Source organism: Podarcis muralis, chromosome 3 (genome assembly GCF_964188315.1).
Source record: "Podarcis muralis chromosome 3, rPodMur119.hap1.1, whole genome shotgun sequence".
Lineage (NCBI taxonomy): Eukaryota > Metazoa > Chordata > Lepidosauria > Squamata > Lacertidae > Podarcis > Podarcis muralis.
In genome coordinates, this window is record NC_135657.1 from 64,659,105 (window position 1) to 64,680,033 (window position 20,929).

The following is a 20,929-nucleotide window of genomic DNA, read 5'->3' on the forward strand; positions in this document are numbered from 1 at the left end:
ATGTCTGCCTAATATTGTAATATTCAAGCAGACCCTGCAAGATTGCTTGCCAACATTTCTGTGTATTTTAGACAGGCATAATGTTTCACAGTGGTTTGAGTACAGCTGTGTATGTAGTTCCTACATTTTAATGAAAGGCTTGCGGTTTTCGGTTATCAACCCATAGCATTATGAATAATCATGCCTGTTGAATATAAAACCTGAGTTTATTTGGAATGAAAGCCAACTCTGTGCAATATGTTTGGATCTGAACAACTAAATCAGTCAATTTCAGTGGTGTCAGAAAATGGAGAGCTACCACTGATCATTCCTTCTGGGAGCAAACACCTTGTTTATAAACATATTAATCTGAAACACCAGAGCCATTCAATAAATTATGAGAAATTATGGCATCACATGCCACCATGGCTAACACTGTAATATGTAGGAGCAACACTTTTTGAAAAATACTGTAAAAACATACCCAGTATTTGTGATTTGCAGAGGCTGACATGCACATATCAGTTGCATATCTTCAAGCTAGAATTGCCACCTTTGGTCAGGCAAACTAAAGGACAGGTTGGTAGGGTGGGGGGAAGTTGAGGGGCTAAAAATTACTTTCCCTGGTGCAGAAATGACTTCAAAGCAATCCATTACAATGTCACACAGGGTTTACATTATTCAATGAAAACAACAGCAAAAGCACTATGATTTACAACTGTAAGAAAAATATGCACCTCTGCCTGTTCCACAACTCTCTTTCCCAATCCCTCCCTGCTCTCCATTGATTGGGCGGACCAGGCCTGCTCAAACCTCCGTCTCCAACCCACCTGCTCTGCCCATGTAAAATCTCTTTTCCCCAGCTTTCCACCAGGGCCATGCAAACCCCCTCACTTGCTCTCCAAATCTGACCCACCCCCTTTGCCCGCGCAATAACTCTCTCTCTTCTGCCCCAGACTACCCCCCTGCAACCCCCCCTCTCTCACTCTCCAACCCAACTGCTGCCCCCCCCATGGAAAACCCAAGACTCCACCATAGCAGGCCCATGTTACATCGCTCTCCACAACCCACCCTTTGCCCATGCAAAAACTTTCTCAAACTCCTCCTCCCGGCCCCACCTCACCCTCTGCCTGCGTTCTGTGATAACTCCTGCTCTCACTCTTGGCTCTTCTCCTCATGAACCCACACTCTGCCCACAGAAACTCCCGCTCAGGCTTTTGCTCTCCTCCTCCCAACAGACGCACCTTCTGCCCACACAGTTTGGAGGAGGAGGAGGAGCTTAAATATATTAAAAATGTGTCCCTTTTGAGTCCAAACAGGACAGGGGACACTTTTCTCCAAAAATGGTGGACATATTTTTCTAGGTACTGGTGGCAACCCTACCCTCAGCTCATCCCCCTCAGAGAGCCAGTGGTATCTTTATCTCACCATGGAAGTAACTTGAAGCCGATCTATTTGTGTGTCACTGTAGAATAAGTTTGTTTAGGACTGCAGTCTAAGGAAATGAATGTTGCTGTTACAGAAAGTCACTTGGATTCTATTCTTAAATTTCTCTATTTTTTTAACCACAGCTCTCAAAATAAGATCTAATGTGATCATGCCTATAAGTGGCCACGCAGATCTGAAGCAAATCCTATTGATAGAAGGCATAATTATTGTGTGTGTATGTTAGTGTTACTATAAATTAAGTATCGTGTATTTAAAAAGACAAAAACACCCAGAAAATAAGGAATTGGGTCTCTGATTGTTGATCAGCTTATATGTTTCCAACACCAGAGAAGATGTGATCATTCTGTATTTTCAAATTTAAAGAATATGGTTATTCATAGAGACATCCTCCTAGGTTTGATTTAATAGAATTACTGTCATCTCATAAATGAGGACATGTTGTATCCTCATTTTAATCAGATCACAACTGGTTAAAATCCTTAAATCTAGATTTAAAGTGCAAAAGCTGCTTTTGTAATCTGGTTCACTTGGAACCATTCTGAAAATTATAGTTTCTATTTAATATAGCTCGCTTTGTTTTGCTCCTTTTTCCCTTTAAAGGCAATATGGAAAATTAGAAACATATTAATATCTGAATCTCAAGGTCCCTCAGAACTACATCTAAACAAAAATGTAGCAGGAAACATGTTGATACAAGTTTTTATTGGTATAACCACTCTAGCTTTAAATATAATCTATATTACTATACAAATAGTTATTGCTTAGAAGTTTCCTTATTCGCCTTCTACACTTTCCTAGTCCCTTTGTTCACTGTCCCATGACAACATTTCCCACCATCTAACCCTGAGTTTGAGTCCTAGGAAGTCTTGTTATTGATGTACCTTTCATCAGTAGGCTGTATCCAGTGCTACTGCCCTGCTTCTACAACAGACCTCAAAATCTAGTCCAGAGAGTTGGAGGACCCTCTGCAGCAAATTTGGGGGCAGAGAGCAGAGAGGAAGGAGAAGTAGGATACAACTGAATGCCCACCATTTTTGCCCACATGCCAGGGAGACACTCTCCCTCTTAATTCTTCTTGATCTCTTGGTGGGTTTGATACAATTGACAGTGGTATTCTTCTGGACCAGCTGTCCAAGTAGGATGGGCAGTGCTGCTTTGTGGTGGTTCTATTCCTACCTAGATTGCTTGGTGCTTGTGGGTGATGTTTGGCTCCAGAGAATCTTCACTGTGAGGTGTTGCAGGGTTCAGATTTATCCCCCATACTGCTCTAATATCTACATGAAACTGATGAATACCCAAACTGATGAATGGCGTCATCAAGAGTTTTGGGGCATGCTGTCACATTATGCTGATGATATGCAGCTCTGTTTTTTTTACACCTGCAGGTTCAACAATACCTGTGCTAACTCACTGTCTGGCCTCAGTAATGAGAGCCAATAAAGTGAAGCTGAATACAGATAAGACTGAGGCACTCTTATTCCTATACTTTGTTTTAGTAGTTCTACTCTTACATTGTAAGTCACTTTGAGGCAGTTTTGTGTCAGATAGATAGATAGATAGATAGATAGATAGATAGATAGATACAGTGGGGTATTTGATCCCCTGCTATATTTGCCCGTTTGCCCTCTGATGAAGAAATGACCAGTCCATAATTTTAATGGTAGGTTTATTGTAGCTGAGAGACAGAACAACAACAGGAAAACCCCCAGAAACCCAGAAGACAAAAGTCAGAAATTGATGTGCAGTATAATGAGTGAAATAAGTATTTGATCTGCTATCAGCCAGCCAGATGTCAGGCTACCTGGTATCTTCACTGTATGTAACAAGCTGAGATTAGAGGCACCTTACCTGTAATCCCAGCTCATTACAGTACCTGTACAAAAGACACCTGTCGACAGAAGCAATCAATCCAGCAGATTCCAAAGTAGCCACCATGACCAAGACCAAAGAGCTGTCCAAGGATGCCACGGACAAGATTGTAGACCTGCACAAGGCTGGATTGGGCTACAAGACTATTGCCAAGCAGCTTGGTGAGAAGGTGACAACAGTTGGTGCAATAATTCGCAAATGGAAGAAACACAAAATAACTGTCAACCTCCCTCGGTCTGGGGCTCCATGCAAGATCTCATCTCGTGGAGTTGCAATGATCAGGAGAACGGTGATGAAGCAGCCCAGAACTACATGGGGAGAACTTGTCAATGATCTCAGGGCAGCTGGGACCATAGTCACCATGAAATAGTCATACCACCAGTTGGTAACACACTACGCCGTGAAGGACAGAGATCTTGCAGGGCCTGCAAGGTCCCTTTGCTCAAGACAGCACATGTATAGGCCCGTCTCCAGTTTGCCAATGCACATCTGAATGACTCAGAGGAGAACCGGGTGAAGGTGTTGTAGTCAGATGAGACCAAAATCGAGCTCTTTGGCATCAGCTCAGCTCACCGTGTTTGGATGAGGAGGAATGCTGCCTACAACCCCAAGAACACCATCCCCACCGTCAAACATGGAGGGGGACATATTATGCTTTGGGGGTGTTTTTCTGCTAAGGGGACAGGACACCTTCACTGCATCAAAGGGATGATGGACAGGATCATGTATCATCAAATATTGGGTGAGCACTTCCTTCCCTCAGCCAGGGCATTGAAAATGGGTCAAGGATGGGTATTCCAGCATGACAATGACCCAAAACACATGGCTAAGGCAACAAAGGAGTGGCTCAAGAAGAAGCACATTAAGGTCCTGGAGTGGCCTAGCCAGTCTCCAGACCTCAATCCCATTGAAAATCTGTGGAGGGAGCTGAAGGTTCGAGTAGCTACACATCAGCCTCAAAATCTTACTGACTTGGAGAGGATCTGCAAAGAGGAGTGGGATAAAATACCTCCTGAGATGTGTGCAAACCTGGTGGCCACCTACAAGAAACGTCTGACCTCTGTAATTGCCAACAAGGGTTTTGCCACCAACTACTAAGTCATCTTTTGCAAAGGGATCAAATACTTATTTCCCTCATTATAATGCACATCAATCTCTGACTTTTGTCTTCTGGGTTTCTGGGGTTTTTCCTGTTGTTGTTCTGTCTCTCACAGCTACAAGAAACCTACCATTAAAATTATGGACTGGTCATTTCTTCGTCAGAGGGCAAATGGGCAAATTTAGCAGGGGATCAAATACTCCCCCCCCTCACTGTAGATAGAGATAGATTAGATAGATTAGATAGATAGATAGATAGATAGATAGATAGATAGATAGATAGATGATAGAGATGACCAGCCTAAACCTGAGGGTCCCTTGGGTTATTTAGTGATGTATAAAATAACTGAATTGTGGGCATTGCGGTGGGCAGATGCTTATGGTGCAGTGGACAAATTCATGATGTAATTGCTATGAAGCTTTTCTCCAAATGTGATATATGAAGCTCTTTTCTAAAAAGGATGCCTTGCAGGTGATGAGCAATGTGTTAAATCAAATATGTCAGAATGATTTCTAGAAGAGACTTTAGTATGCCGGGGCACTACTCATCATGCCCTCACTGATTGTGTTAGGTCAGCAAGATCAGGAATCTGCAAACTAGTAGGTTTTAAAAGCCTGTTACTGGCTGGATCGTGAGACACTGAATCTCAGTGGTGTCATGTCACAGAAAATCATTTTAGCATTTAGAATGATGGGAGAGAATATTGCAAAGTATAATATATATTTAAATGCAATAGTATGACAGTCTGGGTAACTAACGAATTCACAATTTATTCCTTTGTCAAGTTGTGCACATTCTCCATGCCTTTAACTGAAAGCCAGAGTCTAGACACATTCTCCATTCAGTGCACATAAAACCTAACATATACAATGCACTCAGAGAATGGTATGAGGGCATCCTGTTCATGCATATGCTACCTGGGAAATCATTGGAGAACACAGCTCAATGAAACATACCTCATGCTATTAATGTTTAGCATTGTGTTGTAAACTTCTCTGAGGTCCTGGAAAAAACAACAACTAATATATGTACTATTCTATTATAATTTTGTTAAAGGTCAGGCTTTCTTGGTTCTGGACCTAATTGCAAGTGCAGATCTACAAACATAGGCTTTCTCCTTACATTTGTATATTCACAATGCTGGTTGATGAACTTGTGGAGTTTACAAATTATTAAAACTAATGGTGGCATTTTTTAAAAGTCACCAAATCTACAGTGATGCTGGTCAAACAAGTGTTCTGAATATGGAATCCTCCAGAGACGCTCTGAAAGCTCTACCTGGATTTTACTTTACTCTTCCTTTAAGACAATTTCCATTGTGCATACAGTTCCTGCTTAACTGTACCACAGACAGAGCCATTGTTTACCCTCATCTTAATGCAAATAGTTCTGTTAACTATTCTAAAATACAGGATGTTCTCCGGGGATAATGACAATGTCTATGTTTGGATTTAATGACACAACCAAGGTCACATGAATGTCCTCGGGACAATGTGTTTCTTGCAGGGTAGTTATAAAGTGAAAATGCAGAACTAGCGCAGTGTTAAAAAATCCACATTATTCCAGGGTGCATTAGAGATTAAATGGAAATTGACATTTGAAGCAGCAAACGGTGGGTGGTGGGGAGGCATCAGCAGACAAAGTTACAAGGCCACAACTTTATAAAAGTGAGATAAGCAAAGTGACTGTCTGAACACCTTGTCTGGCTCCGTAGGGTGAAGGTGGGGCACCTGGCCTACAAACTCTGCTAACTCACTTGCACAGGCCAACCCTGGAAAGGTCTATACATGCTACTGCACCCAGTTGAAGCTGGATAATTTTGTTTCATTAGCTAACATCAAATTCTAGTTTTAAGTGTAGGGGGAAACACACACTGTACCATCCGTAATTTTATTAACCCCCATGGTGTCCTTTATTCATAGGGAAGATGCTCTGGACCCCAGTAATTTTGGTTGCCCTCAGAACGTTTTTCAAACTCTACAATATATTTTTTTCAGTGTGGCAAGGCAGCACTGTTTATCGTATTTCAAGTTTGCATAAGGGTGTTGTGATACTGGAAGTTTTAACTTTCAGTTCATCATATTGTAACTCCTAGCATGGGATTTGCTTTTTCGTAGCTTCTGCACACACAGGCTGAATTCAGACAACTTTTTATTCCATTCCCCCAGCATTTCTTTACCAATTTATTGGCTGGAGCAACCATGGGCTAATCCACACTTTCTAGGCACAGGTTAGAGCGGTTTTCCATTCACGCTGCCACTTTCCTCTGGAAAACCTGCTGTTTACCACCGATGTGGAACAAATCTCCATTCACAGAAAACCCAGCTGACATTTGTTCTGATTCAGCAGTAAACAGCTGGTTTTCCATAGGGAATGTGGACGAGCCCTTAGTGTTGTGTCCCAATGTCCGGAGGATTGCATGAATGACACCCACCACATTCTCTTTTTGTTGTTATTGTTTACATTTTCTTAGGAGAGAGAGTTCAAGACAAGACATGCAAGATAGACAAAGGAACATAGCAGAGAGAAGCGAAAGGGAAGGATAGGGAAAAGATGAATATGCATCTCAAAAGTCCAATATTAAGAATCCCTTCAATAAGGCTGGAAGCCTATCCATCAGATTTTCAAGTGGAAGATAGCAGGATTCAGTTCCCTTTCTTCAAAGCAGCTGATCAGTTAGCTTTTTAAAAGTGATCCTTGTGTGTGGCCCAGGTTAACATTCTGGGACTCCTTTTGATTGGGGCCATGATCTCCTCTGATCCGAGGAATTCAAATAACTTTTATTTCTTTTTCTCTCAGCAGCAGCAACAGAAGAACCAGAGGTAATTCCTGACCCAGCTAAGCAGACGGATCGTGTTGTGAAAATAGCAGGGATAAGTGCAGGAATTCTGGTCTTCATTCTCCTCCTCCTCCTTGTCATATTAATTGTCAAAAAAAGGTAGGTATCGTAAATTTGCCGTTTTCTTTTCATTGGGTGTTGTCAAGTAATCTAAAAGAATTTTTTTCACAGGACATTTCATGAAAAGCTTTGTCAGGGACTACATTCTTATTCTGAAACTAAGACATATTGCAGAGTAGGGAACTAGTATTTTAGAGTAAATAGCAAACTTTCTGAAAAGTCCAAGGCTATTAAATGTATACAGACAATGGCATGTACAAAACATCGATGTAATTGAAATAATTTTTCTTATTTACCTACTATCCTATTTCATAAGGTTTAAGGCAATATTGGTATTTGCATTGGCGCTAATGAGTCTGCTGTATCTAGCCAGATTGTCTTAGAAAAGATTCTATGAATTATGTCACCTTCATTACCACCTTTGAAAATATTAGAAGGCAATAGTTAAAATCACATCACATCACCATATTTTTTCCATTGAGTTATAAGTACACAAACCTTCAAATGCAAAAGTGTATTGGCAGGAGTCTGAACAAAAACACTTTTTTTCTTAGTAATCTCCAAAGGCATGAGGAAAAAACCAATAGCGCCATCTTCTGGAATAATAAAGAACTCAGGCAAAAAGGAATGATTGTAAAACTTCGCAGGGAATGGCTTACATGTTTCTTTTTAAATAACATTGTACTTTTAAGTGAAATATGATTAACTTTGTTAATCTGGCATAAACTTGCATAATCATCATCAATGGATTGTTAAGGGGCTAATAAGAAATGACCGCATCCCTCTTTTCCTGCATTTTTTCTTCCTTTCAATCCCTTTTGGATGCACAAACCTCAACATTTCAGAGCAAGACAGTTTGGAGATACGAAACTGCTTCTACCGAGTCAGTTTCCATCTCGCCCCAGCACTGATCGCTCTGAGAGGACACAGGTCTTCAAGGTCTCAGACAGATTTCATTCCCACCCAACCTGCAGTTCCTTAACTAGAGATGCTTGAAAATGAACTTATGCTTTGCCACTAACTATGGGCTGGTTCAAAAATTTTGTGCATTGCGAAGAGTTTTCTCTTTTTCAAAATTAAAAAACTCCGCAAGGTACAATTTTTTTTTGAAAGTACTTAGAACAAGGATAAATTTGTTTCTCTGTCATGTTGAAATGAAATAATTTTTCTATCCATTTTTACCAAGTAGGAAAAAAAATTAGAATTGTACCTGAAAGTCATATATGTCTAAATGGTTTCCATTAGATTTTTTTTTTTTTAATTTTTTGCCTTTTTACAATTACCCCCTGGAGATATATAACATGGAGAAGAAACGTCTGCATTAGAAACCTTAGGTATGCTTATAGTGTTCTGTGTTAGTTAGATACATATGTGATTTTCCCAACAGTGCTTTCACTTTTTCGTTTCCTGTTGTGTACCTCTGTGCTTAAGAATAAACATAATACTGTAGGGCAATTCATATTAAAGTGACAAAAAGCCCGACTTTATTAGGCATTCATGCAAACTAAGTTGCTGATTTTTAAAGTCCCAATCTCTGCTGAATCTAAAAATAATTTATTGTTAGGGTTGCAAAGATATTTCAGTAGGGAATGTCCTTAGAATGTAATTTAGCATACAGCTTCCCTTCAGGATTTGATGCTTACCTACTACCTCATCATATTAGGGGCAGGTATCTCATTATCATTTGTATGCATAGTAATGTGCCTATAGCTATCTGATAGGCTATTCCCACACCAATTTCAGCATCTTCATATTGGTCCTCTCTTGCCCTTCCCATGCTTCCCCATACTCTGGAAGTGCACACTGAGAGGGCTGTTATTTATATGACATAAACATTAGGAGAGAGCAAGAATGGACCCAGAATTACATTTTTAAAAACGGTGATCCTATGCACATTTGGACGGCAGTGTGACTTGTTTCCAAGTAGACATGCACAGTATTGCAGTGTAAGTGACCCATGGATTTATGTTATAATCTCAAGTTTCTTTAAACAGAATACATTTCTAGATCTTATAGTTTAAAAAATAGGCCTATATGCATGGGCCCAGTTGCTGGCACATGAGATGGAGGGATGTGTTACACAGGGCATTAAAAGGAATGAGGCTCACAGCTTTCCCTAGTAGGCATGGCATAGGAACTTCCCAAGGACTGGCTTGGGGATTGATTGCAGAGTTCTTTGGGGCACTTCTGTTCTACAGGTCCTCATGCCAGAATTCTCCAGAACTCTGGTTGAATTTCAGTAGCTATCCATTTAAATGCATTTGTTTTGTGTTTCAAGCGGGAAGAAACCTCAAAACTGTTATGGAATGCCATGTGTTGAAATCACAGTCTGTCCACAACTGTAATTTCAAATCCCATTTTTTCCAGGGTGGGTGTCCTCATACACACACATGCAAACACGTATTTCCGCATCTGAGGATAACTGTTGACAACACTATCAAAACTGTAGTTTCATCACCTGCTCAAGTTCACAGAAGTGAATTTCGATCTATTGAACCTGATTTTTATGACGTTTTCATACATATGTGCCACAATGCCTAAGTGTTTTCCCAGCTTGTTCATGCTGCAACATGAACAAGTTGGGGACACCTTGCAATGTAGGGACTTTCTGATAAACTCTGTTAATTTAGATATACATGTCATGGCTATAAATCCTCCCGGGACACTAATTTAATTGGGTAGTCTTCCTGTTTGCCTGCAATTGATCCCTGGTCATTGAAGAGAGTGTTTCATACATATCCTGCATCCATGGGTTCACAGAAGTGAATTTAAATATATCTGATATTGAATGCACAGCTGTATTCTATAGGTTTTAAACTAAGATTTTTGCATTTGTTGGTAAATTAGCCCCATCAATTTAAATCCATTTCAAAAAAATAAAATAAAAAGACTGGCCAAACCAGAAATTGGTACATGATGTAAATGATACCTGGTATTACAGCTGCAGGTGGTGCATAACGTGCTAACCTCCTATCCTATTCCATATTCAAAATAGGCAAGAAATTAACTCAGTCACTGAGACTTCACTGGTTGGACATTTTTCAATATGACAACTTAATCAGGTGTCTCATCTAATACTCATTCGTTCCCTTTCTTCTTGTTTCCCGCAATAGAAGTGGGCAATATTACATGTGAGCCTTTGGGCAAGCGTCATTGAGGGTATTTCCTTAATCTTTGTTAATGCAGTACATTCCAAAGAGCCTAATGCAACTATATTGAAATATATTAGAGCTGGCTTAAAGGGACATTCACATTGCTATTTTTTGGCATGGTGTTTGGACATTAAAATGGTCTAGCACATCTTAAAGTTAGGCTCGTACATTATGCTTGCCAAATGAAATCCCCTTGGCTCTGGATGTTGGGAACTTCCCCATCAACACACACACACACACACACAGAGAGAGAGAGAGAGAGAGCTGCAGAAAGTATATTCAGACACACAGTAAAGAGGATTCACAGCCTAGTCTACTGTTCGTCTGAGCTTTTTGCCTTGATTGTTGGTAATTTCCCACTAATCTTCCTCCTTCCCAACTCAAGGGGTAAACTGAGTTGCAAAGGAGATAGATTAAGCACAGAAAAGCAAGTTCCAAATTTCTCTGCATGTTTGAGGGCAAAATTCTCAGCAGGCAGAGCTAGGTTGATCTCATGTGCCTAAACATAATAGGTATCTTGACTCAGAGGCTTATAACCAGCCCAGACCCATGCCCCACCGAAAGCAGAGGGGGGAACCTGTGGTATTCCAGATGTTGCTCAATAACTCCCATTATACTTGACCACTGACCATGCTGGCTGGGGCTGATGGCCACAGGGTTCCTCACATCTGACAAAAAGCCTATGCTATAAGTGTGGTATACCATTTGTCTGAATTGTGTGGAAACCTTGCTGCCCACTGTGACTTTTTGTCTTATTCAGTCAAGATTTGTAAGCTTTTCTAGAATAGTAATATTGAGCCCAGTCCATATGAGTTACCGACATACGCACCCTTTCTCATCTCATGGTAGTTTCAGTCCATCAGTCCCCTTATTCGTGTGAAACTATTGTGATTCCCATTGACTCAGTGGGACAAAACTGGAATTGCCTGAAGCCCTTGATGTTAACAAGGTTTCTAAAGTAATCTATCCTCCTGCCTTCTATTTTTACTAAATGATTTTTTTCCTAGTATACACCACCACACTGCAAACACAATGGAATTAGACTGAATATGCTTTAAGTTTTAATCTTAAGCGCTTGTATACTACTAGGTGCTATAAATATAACCATTCTGTACATACATATTAGTGATTCCATCATGTGGTATCCCTTTTGATACTTGGACGTTATTAACACTTTTAGGAAGATCAGAAAACATACCTGCTAATTTCACATTGGTTTAATTACTCTTACGCATTGAAACAGATTTCCAAATTTGATTTATTGGGGGGAAATCTGAGTGGTAAGCAGTTTTGTATGATTTCATGAATCAGAAGTGTCTTATGCTTTGCCTGATCATTTTGTACAAACTGATTTGAAGCTGAAGTAGATGAAACTCTATTAGCTGTTATAGAGTTTTACAAAGTAATCAAACTGCATAAGAAAAGGGATACTGCATCTCTTAAATAGCAAATAACTTTTTTTTAACCATTGTTGAAATATTTCCAAATGTACCTCATTTCTTTCCATTTGTGTACTTCTTTTTTTAAGCTAAGCATGTGTGTATCAACATTTTCATTTTTAAGATTTAGAAGCAGCAGAAGTTTTTTGTGTGTGTGTGTGTGTGTGTGTGTGTGTGTGCCTTAGTATACATGCACATCTACTGCAAAAATGACAGCATAGACCTATTATCTATATAGGATGTTCCCCCCAAAAAGCCGCTTACACCTATATACTTGTAAGCAGCCATCTTAGTTGTTTGTTAACACAGCTCTGCCAGTTTGTAACTGAAAGTTAGACAAAAAGGAAAGGGAATAATTGAGAGCACATGACCTGTACACACCTGTTCTGTATGTCATGACATTTAGGTAGTTATCAGTCATCACATTTATGCTGAACTGCATGAAAATACATAACCCATTTAATTTCCTTTTTTCCCCCCTGCAATAAATGAAGTGTCAGCATGTCATTTTTCTCCAGCAATCTCTTTCTAATACCGAAATCATTTTTATATGCTACCGTATTTTTTTTATTTGCATGGCACCGTAAGGCTAATCAGTGCATGAGCAAGTTTGTAATGCTAACCAATAAAACATGATTTTTTTAAAAAAAAAAACGCACATTTCTCTGCTTTATTGAATGTGACCAAGTCACGCTTTTCATTCACCATTGCTTCTCTTTTTCCACTGTCTGTGATTTGCTTGCCAGGAGGAGCTACTATTCTTACTCCTACTACCTGTAAGTAGAAATGGGTGACTTACTTCTTTACGTGTATTGAAGATGCAGTATCCCTTTTCAAAAAAAAAAAAAAAAAAGAGGGACAAAAAGTATTAATACTTTGCTACATTTTTCCATATAATTTTGATTTTCTTTTTTTTAGGAGCTAAACATTTTCTAAGGCTTTTCGCTTTTATTTTTAAAGGGATATTGTATTCTAAATGAATGTAGAAACATTATTTCTATATATCTATTTGTTTCTTTCGGTTTCACTACAATTTAATTTTCATTCTGAAATCAAGTTTGGGCTTCTTTCTAGGTTCATGTAATGTGATAGGTAGTTTTCTTCATCAAGCAGTGAACCGGACTCAGCTCTAATCTGAGGCAGAGTGAAGTCCTCCCACTTCAGGGAAAGAAATGACAGGGAATGTACACTGTTTCTCACAGCACCCACCACCCAGAAAGAAAGAAAAAAGGAGCTAGGCTAAACTTTAGGATGGTGCTAGAGTGTGAGTCTGCTTTAAACTCCACTTCTGACACCATGTGTTGTGTCTGTCAATGACCTCAAACACAAAGGGCTCTTGAGAAACCTATTCAACCAGATCCATTTGTGCAGATCCCTTACACACGAAGGTGGCGTTCATGTGTTGGTGTTCTTTTACAAAATAAAAATGTGTAAAATGTACAGTGGTTGAAGGAAGCTGATGCAGTAATGGGGGTGGAACTAAAAGGGTTCCCCAGTGTACATGGTGCTGACCTACATGTGAGCAATGCATACACTTGTCAGGAGCCCCACATGAAGTAAAAGTGATGCATGTTGTCCACCATCACCCAACCAGATGAGGGCACAATGGTGGATGGGTGGGACAGCAGCTGGCCTCTTGTCAAGTAACAAAAAGACATGAGCCCTTCAAGGCTTCTGTTTATTTTGACTCTTCCACCAAAACCACCTAATTATCATTGGGAAAGTTGAAGAAGGCTTCTGGGCTGCTCCTCGCTCCTACCCTGTTCTTCTCCTCACAGTGGGGAAGATGGGATCCAGCAGCTGTTTGAAAGTGATATTTCCTCTGAGCTTGCAGTGTTACGCTTTCTTTGAAGCGTTTAAGTGCTTGATCTCTCTTACTCTCAGGAAACAGACCTGTCAACAAGATCTATGCCTATCTTGTATGTTGCACATGGGATGCGTTAAATGGTAGCAACAGTCAGAATGGTTTGTAGAAGCATAGACAAAGTCTGAAGCAGCCTAATGCAGGGTTAAAAAAAGCTACTAATTCAAAACAAGCTGCCATATAATATATGTACAGGCCTGCACTTGAACAGAGCTGCCCTTCAGTAAATCTGAATCATGTATTAAATGGAGAGGGTTTTGAAATATCAATTTAAAAAAACAACAAAAAACCCACTTGATTTTAAACAAAAGCTACCTAAGCTGCTGTAGCCTGACTTTGTTATCCTTGAGTTTACTATGACAAATTGCAATTCCCTTGTTAAATAACAGGACAACCAGAAGTAATTAAGCTATGCAATTTTCACAAAATAATAGAGTATCTCTACTCCCTCCCTTCTTACTTAGCCAACTGCATAGGCTGATGGAGGTGAACGCTGTGGTGGTTAACAACGTCTGTCTACTCTCAGCAGCCCCCAATACAAATTGCTGATTGTTCCCAAAACAACAAATTGCATGGGCTGAGCTAGAGTACCAAAGCTATAAAGAGCTGGTGGCTGCTAGTAATACAGATGTGTCCACAAATTAAATATTTTTTGCAAATCTATTCTAAATCTAAATCTGATTCAGAGCAATGATCACATGCACATAACACTGCTGGGGATTTTGATACCAGTTAAGACTATGGTTAGCCCAAACACAAGTTGTGGGACTGGCATAGGAAAGAGAGTTACTAAGAGAAAAGAGTGGTAGTGCTTTTAATGCATGCACCCAACAAAAATCATTTAATATATGTTCACCCACAACTTAACATAATGGTGTATTTCCTGTTGCACTACCTGTTTGCTTGCTGCTGACACTCTTCGGAGCTCAGTGCATAGAAGTACTTAAGATGTCCTCTAAGTTTGGTATCTATAGATCACAGCACCACAGCCTTTTCAGGGAAATTAACTTTTTCACGGTTACCTACTTAGCTACTTGCAAGGCTTTAAGTACTGTTGACTTTTTAGCTTAACCAGAAACCTAGCTGCAGTCTTCACTATCTGAAAGACTATCCTGAAGGGTTTTTATGAAGTCTTATAAGAAGTGGTGCTTCAAAAATGGGTTTGTGAAATGAAGAGATGGGACTGGTTATCTTCCCCCCCCCTTCCTGCCTTCCTTCCTAAATGTGGCATTAAGACTGGAAGACTGAGAGCTTTAGTATATAGGTGAGAAAAAGCCATCTGAACTATAAAAGCCTTGAATAGTATGATGGGATTAAAGATCAGCAATAACTCTCCTATATTTTTAGTTCTTGCTATCCCATTTTTACACATGTAAAAGTTCTTGACAGCTACAATTCTAAATATAGTCGCTGGTAATTTTGAGGAGGAAGTGTATGCTGAGAACTCTGTTGACAGAGGTTCGTGGAGGACCTGCAAATCCATGTATGAAACACAATCACAAAACTGATTTTATGCCATGTCTGCTGTACATATATAATGAGATGATAGCTGAAGGAACACCCACCACCACCATCTCATGTCTTTGTTCCCCCACTCTGGAATGAAGACACAATACTTTAAAAAGATTTAACTATGGGTGACTATTTATTAAACTTGTAGAGGTTTGCCTTGAGCATTTAATTTTTCACCACTCTTAACTATACTTGAATAGTGCAGGCTTCCAGTTGTTAAAGGTAAAAACTAGGAAGGCACTCTGCCCAATTTGAGATAGGCAGTGAGGAGCTCCAAGTTAACTAAATGATGCGTGCTTTTGTTTGTTTGTTCTTCTTAAACAATATGCCAAGGAAACACCTGCCATTTACTTCCCACCCCTGCTGAACAGTCTTGGATAGAATGAAGTGTCATAACTCAAGGGTAACCCTCTTGCCAAAGCGCCTTAAACCAGGGAGCAATAGCAGGATATTTGTTAGCAGCCCCTCACCATGAAAATGCACCAGGGTGTTCAGTTTCAGTTTCAGTTTCTGTTAATTGGTTCTCGTGGGAAACTTGCAGATTCTGGCTTCTCACAATTAACTCAAGGTGGTGTCAATTTACTCTTGGCAGAAAGCCCAGGTCTGCTTGACCTAGAAACTACTTACTCTGATTGGTTAACGACCAGCACTCAACTCTGTTATCAAGGGTTTGCTAGCTCAGTTTGATGTGAGGTGTGTTAGGAGTAGAAGTGCTGTGTATGGTTTTGAGAGAGAGAGAAAGAGAGGATTTATTTTGCTTTTATTTGTATGCAGAAACTCTGCTGGTTTTATTTTTCCTTTTAATAAATCCTGTAAATAGTTCTTCTGAGTCTAGCTGACTAGTCATTACTGCCGCAACTAGCTTCTTCGCTGTGCAGGAAAACTCTGCTACGTTTGGGCTAAAGCCAATAGGGCTATGCCTGACACTTCAAAGTTCCATGAACAAAGTCTCCTCCACTTACCACAAGAGGAAGCTTACTTGTGCATGGCACCCCTCACGCCACTTGCCAACTAGAAAGCTTCTCAGGCCTTGTTCAACTCCCTCAAAAACAAATCACAATGCTGCCTTTAAAGACAAGCTTGCCGCCCCAGCAGATTGGTCCAGCCAGCATCACACAGTTGGCTCAACCCCTTACCATGCTTCTTCATGGCATAGCAGTGAGGCAAACAGACCCCCACCCTGCTGCTGCAGGTTGGTAGTGCAGCTGTCTTGTTTACTGAGTGGATGTAGTGTAAATTTAGCCAAGGAACAGCTGTGTTGGGTTGACCCAGAGCAGTTTTCGACTTGCATATTTATTTAACAATTTTTGCTTTCTTGTTTATATATTCATCCAACTATTCCCCCCCCCCCCCCAGAAGACTCAGAGCAGTTTCCCAACCAGGTACACAGCCAATTAGCATCAATAATCTTACCACATAGGGCATTCCAGAACAATTCACTGGGTGGAAAAGTACCTCCAAATTATTTCCCAGTCAAGTTACGTCTTTATTACAAATTATCACTATTTATAAGGCGCTGGCCTTGAAAATGCAGTCACAGCAACTGACACCCAACTCTTTCAATATTTCTCAGAAAGTGAAGCAAGAATGCCCAGGAGAAAGAATAGTCAGGCCAAGAAAGTATGTTGTATGTGTGGTCAGTAGTGATAATATTGTGCTACACTCAATGCTTGTGTGGAACCTTAGTAGATGTTTCTGCTTCAGGCTTATTGTGGTAAAGTAGGAAAGGCTTAGCAGCACTAAAAAACAACAACACCTCTAGTGTGGAAGCAGTCTAGGTCTACATGTGACCAAGCACACGAGGGCTGTGTTACTGAATTTGAGCAGAGACTTGTCAGCGCCAAGAATCTGAATGGATCCATATCTTGTTAGCTGTAACTGCATTTTCTCAATAGTATGAGAAGAGTGTCTTTGATTATGTCCAGAGGACATTTTCTTCTTCACCAAATCTAGACATCCCTTACAAGGCAGATTTTTTCTTAAGGAGCATTACTTCTAAGCAAGAACATTAATGCACATTTTAAAGATGTCTGTTACTTATCCATTAATATTCCAGAAATACCTTTCTCAGCTGTTCCTTAAATTACAACTGTGTCACCCATTAAGAACATTTTAATATATGTTTCACACACACATACTTAATACATAGTATACCAACATGTTATTAATATGCAGTATATATTATGATAAACTATCCTGATGACACTTTATTTGGGATTTCACAGTTGGAAATAAACAATTGTCCTGAAAGCAGGAGTATTGATGCAATTTGTGTTTAACTGCAAATTGAGTGCTCTGTGTCCTTAATTAACACAGGTGGTGTTTTGTGGTGTTTTATCTGTGAAAAACCACCAGTGTTTTACAAATATTTGTGTACTAATTAGGATAATCTAATGCAGTTGCTTGTACCTTAAGGATTCAGCCCCGCCCAGTGAACATCTAGCTTCTCCCTCTGCATATGATAGTGAATTTGTACAGGTGTGTACAAATGGGAAGGATATCAGCTATATAGGAATTCCTTTGCATGCAGTTTGGATCCTGTGAGATTCAGTGAACATTGTGAGATTCTGTGAGACTGTGTGAACAGCACAGAATTCTGTTTTTAAAAGTATAAGCATAGAAGTCAAAATATTGTTCCCCCATTTGCCACGCTTTGGGGTGATGGTAGGGAACCTAATTTGTCCTATCAGGTCTCAAAACTTAGCCCACCATAGGGTTTGGGGCAAACCACGCTCGCCTGTCCTGTGAGTGAAGTTATATGATGTCAGGGAAGGGATGATTCAAGCTGCAGCTGCAAAAGAAAAAATAGGAATACAGTGGGTGCTCTCATACTTTCTTCGTGACCAAAATTTGGCATTTTAAAAAATATTGCATCTTTTTCCGTTGTTCTGTGGGGGCGGAGGCAGGGGGGGCGGGTGTGGTTTTCCCTGGGTGTCACCACTGAGGAGGGTGACAAAATGCTGGGCGGCACTTATCGCAGGGCCTGCAGTGTGCCTGAGCACACTCTCCTGGGAGAGATGTGGTGGCTTGGGCACATGCAGGCTCCGTGCTGCCCAAACAGTCTGCCTTCTGCCTCCCACCCCCCCAGCTGTAGGGCGGCTGAGTGGGAGGAGGCAGTCAGGCAGACTCCAGAGGCCCCATGGTGCACCCTGCCCCTATGGGTGGCTTCCTCCACCGCTGATGGTAACAGAAATAATTCTTTCAGCTGTGGCTTAAGTGCAAGCCTGTACTGTACTGGGCTTGAACTTTAAATGACTTGATGTCATAAGACATCAGGAGATGGATAGATGGGAAGCCTACTTCTGGATCCAGGGCTGGATCCAATTCCTCACTTCTGCTGCAGGAGAACAGCTGGGGCCTTCATTATATACCTTTAGGCACCAGGCAAAACCCTACCTCTTCAGCCAGGCCTTTGGCTAATTAACATCCTATACCCTTTAAAATATTAATTAATTAATTCAAAGGTGATCTGTGAGATGTAATCCTAACATGAACAGAACTATCTTCCTTTTGTTGTGCTGTTTGCATACCTTTGCCAATCTAAGCAATTAAATGATAGAGCAGAAGATGTGGTAGAAAAACCAGAAAAATGAATTCTCTGATTACAAATCCAAACATAGGTCAAAGATCGTTTGATATAATTATGCTGTTTATTTGTATAAAGGTTAAGTTAAAATGGAATTTTGTTTCCAATTTGAGTACTTTGGCATAATTGCATGGAAAAGCAGCAATTAAAGGGAGAGAAGAATATGAATTTGTAAACAAAAACATTTCTACACGATAAATATTATCTCACAACAAGAAATAAAAATAGTGGCATGGATACAAGTTTGGATCACTGCAGTGTGTAAATTTGTCCTGTAAACTCCTAAGAGTAGCTTCATCATTGGTAGTAACAAGTCGGAAGCACAAGTGCTTAATGTTTCCAATGCTTGCACTGTTCTTGATAGGCTCCTTGTGAAACTAAAGCTGAACTCCCAATTCTACCCACTCGAAAGCAAGTCCCAACTGAAATATTTCCAACTTATTTCTGAGTCGATGTGGTTAGGATCAGGCTGCAGGTTACTAAAGATGAAAAGTGCCCAAGTTGAATACCCTTCCTGTGCAAGTTCCTTTCCAGACACTACAACGGCAACTGTACATTATCGTGGTTGTGGGTACCAGAGCATCTAAAGCTGCTCTTAAGTTTGAGAGATTCTTTCATTTTGGTACTGTTACATGTGATTGATCACCAGATGGAAAAATTATGATGACTTTCATTTTTTTGCTTTTTTCTTTTGGCTTTTGGCTGGGCAGCAAACTTGCTAAGAAACGCAAAGATGCAATGGGAAACGCCAGGCAAGAAATGACCCATATGGTGAACGCAATGGATAGGAGTTACGCTGATCAAAGCACGCTTCATGCAGAGGACCCTCTCTCGGTCACCTTTATGGATTCCCATAACTTCAGTCCCAGATGTAAGTACAGTAATGGCAGAGCTTAAATGGCCGTTGTAACTGAAGCTGGCAACTTACTTTGTTTCTGTGTATAGGTGCTCTGTAGATGTGCTGCTACATTTACACTAAATAAATTAATTTAGTGAGACACTTGAACTACAGTGGTACCTCGGGTTACATACGCTTCAGGTTACACACGCCGCTAACCCAGAAATAGTGCTTCAGGTTAAGAACTTTGCTTCAGGATAAGAACAGAAATTGGGCTCTGGCGGCACAGCAGCAGCAGGAAGCCCCATTAGCTAAAGTGGTGCTTCAGGTTAAGAACAGTTTCAGGTTAAGTACAGACCTCCGGAACAAATTAAGTACTTAACCTGAGGCACCACTATATGCAACAGTCACACCCAACCCCAATTTTGGGTGATGGCCCCCTCCTCCATCAACTCCCAGTAGCAGTACAGCCATAGCTTGGATCTCACAATACCTTGACTTCCAAACAAATCGGCTCCCAGAAATTGAAATTGAAACCCAGAAGTGAGTGCTCCAGTTTCTGAACGATTTTCAGAAGCCAAATGGCTTCCGCGGCTTCCAATTGGCTGCAGGATGGTCCTTGGTTTTCAAACGGTTCCAGGAGTTGAACAGACTCCCAGAACGCATTCTGTTCGAGAACCAAGGTACGACTGTATTGGTTCAGGAAGGTCCCTCTCAGGACAAACCTCCAGAGAGTATTTTTGGCAGGCGTGGTTGGCTGCAGGGTATTGAGAACTTCCCATCAATGATCTATACACTGTAAAAATGTAGTATCATGTGACAGCCATCTAAGGCATTCTAAGTACATTGTTGACTTAGCTGGTCCCTTTCCTAACTAGTGTACTATCTGGCTCAGAGACTCCTGCAAGCTGTTTGGGACAAAAAACATGGATTATGAGACTGAGTACCTTTTTGCCCAGCCTAGTTATTTCTACCATTTTCTAGGTGCTCATGTAATAGCAAGCACGATGGTAGCATTCTTAAGAGCATATGTTGTCCCTTCTTTCCTTAGCCAAGGTAAATCAATTAACTCGTGGTAACTCTCCTTGCTGTGCACTGTTCTAGTGATAGACATAGGTCCATACGTCAAATTTTCCCATTGAAGTGTGGGTTAAAGACACTATGCGGGATTCAATTTGAGAGGGATTGTGAGTACTCATGGTAGATTACCTCTTCTCCTCAATCTCAGGTTTGTACCTTGAAA

At 40.5% G+C, this 20,929-nt stretch overlaps 1 protein-coding gene across 6 annotated transcripts in view; it reads left to right on the forward strand.

Annotated features, from left to right (window-relative positions):
- The window catches only part of PTPRK (protein tyrosine phosphatase receptor type K), a 326,009-nt gene that overhangs the window by 273,519 nt on the left and 31,561 nt on the right, over positions 1-20,929 (forward strand). For 4 of the 6 annotated variants that reach the window (XM_028723365.2, XM_028723373.2, XM_028723367.2 and 1 more), the window contains exons 14-15: positions 7,196-7,334; positions 19,559-19,719. In XM_028723365.2, coding sequence (XP_028579198.2) covers positions 7,196-7,334; positions 19,559-19,719 — 300 coding nt within the window. The remainder of the gene's footprint in view (positions 1-7,195; positions 7,335-19,558; positions 19,720-20,929) is intronic. The other 2 variants (XM_077926014.1, XM_028723370.2) reach the window with 1 other exon arrangement.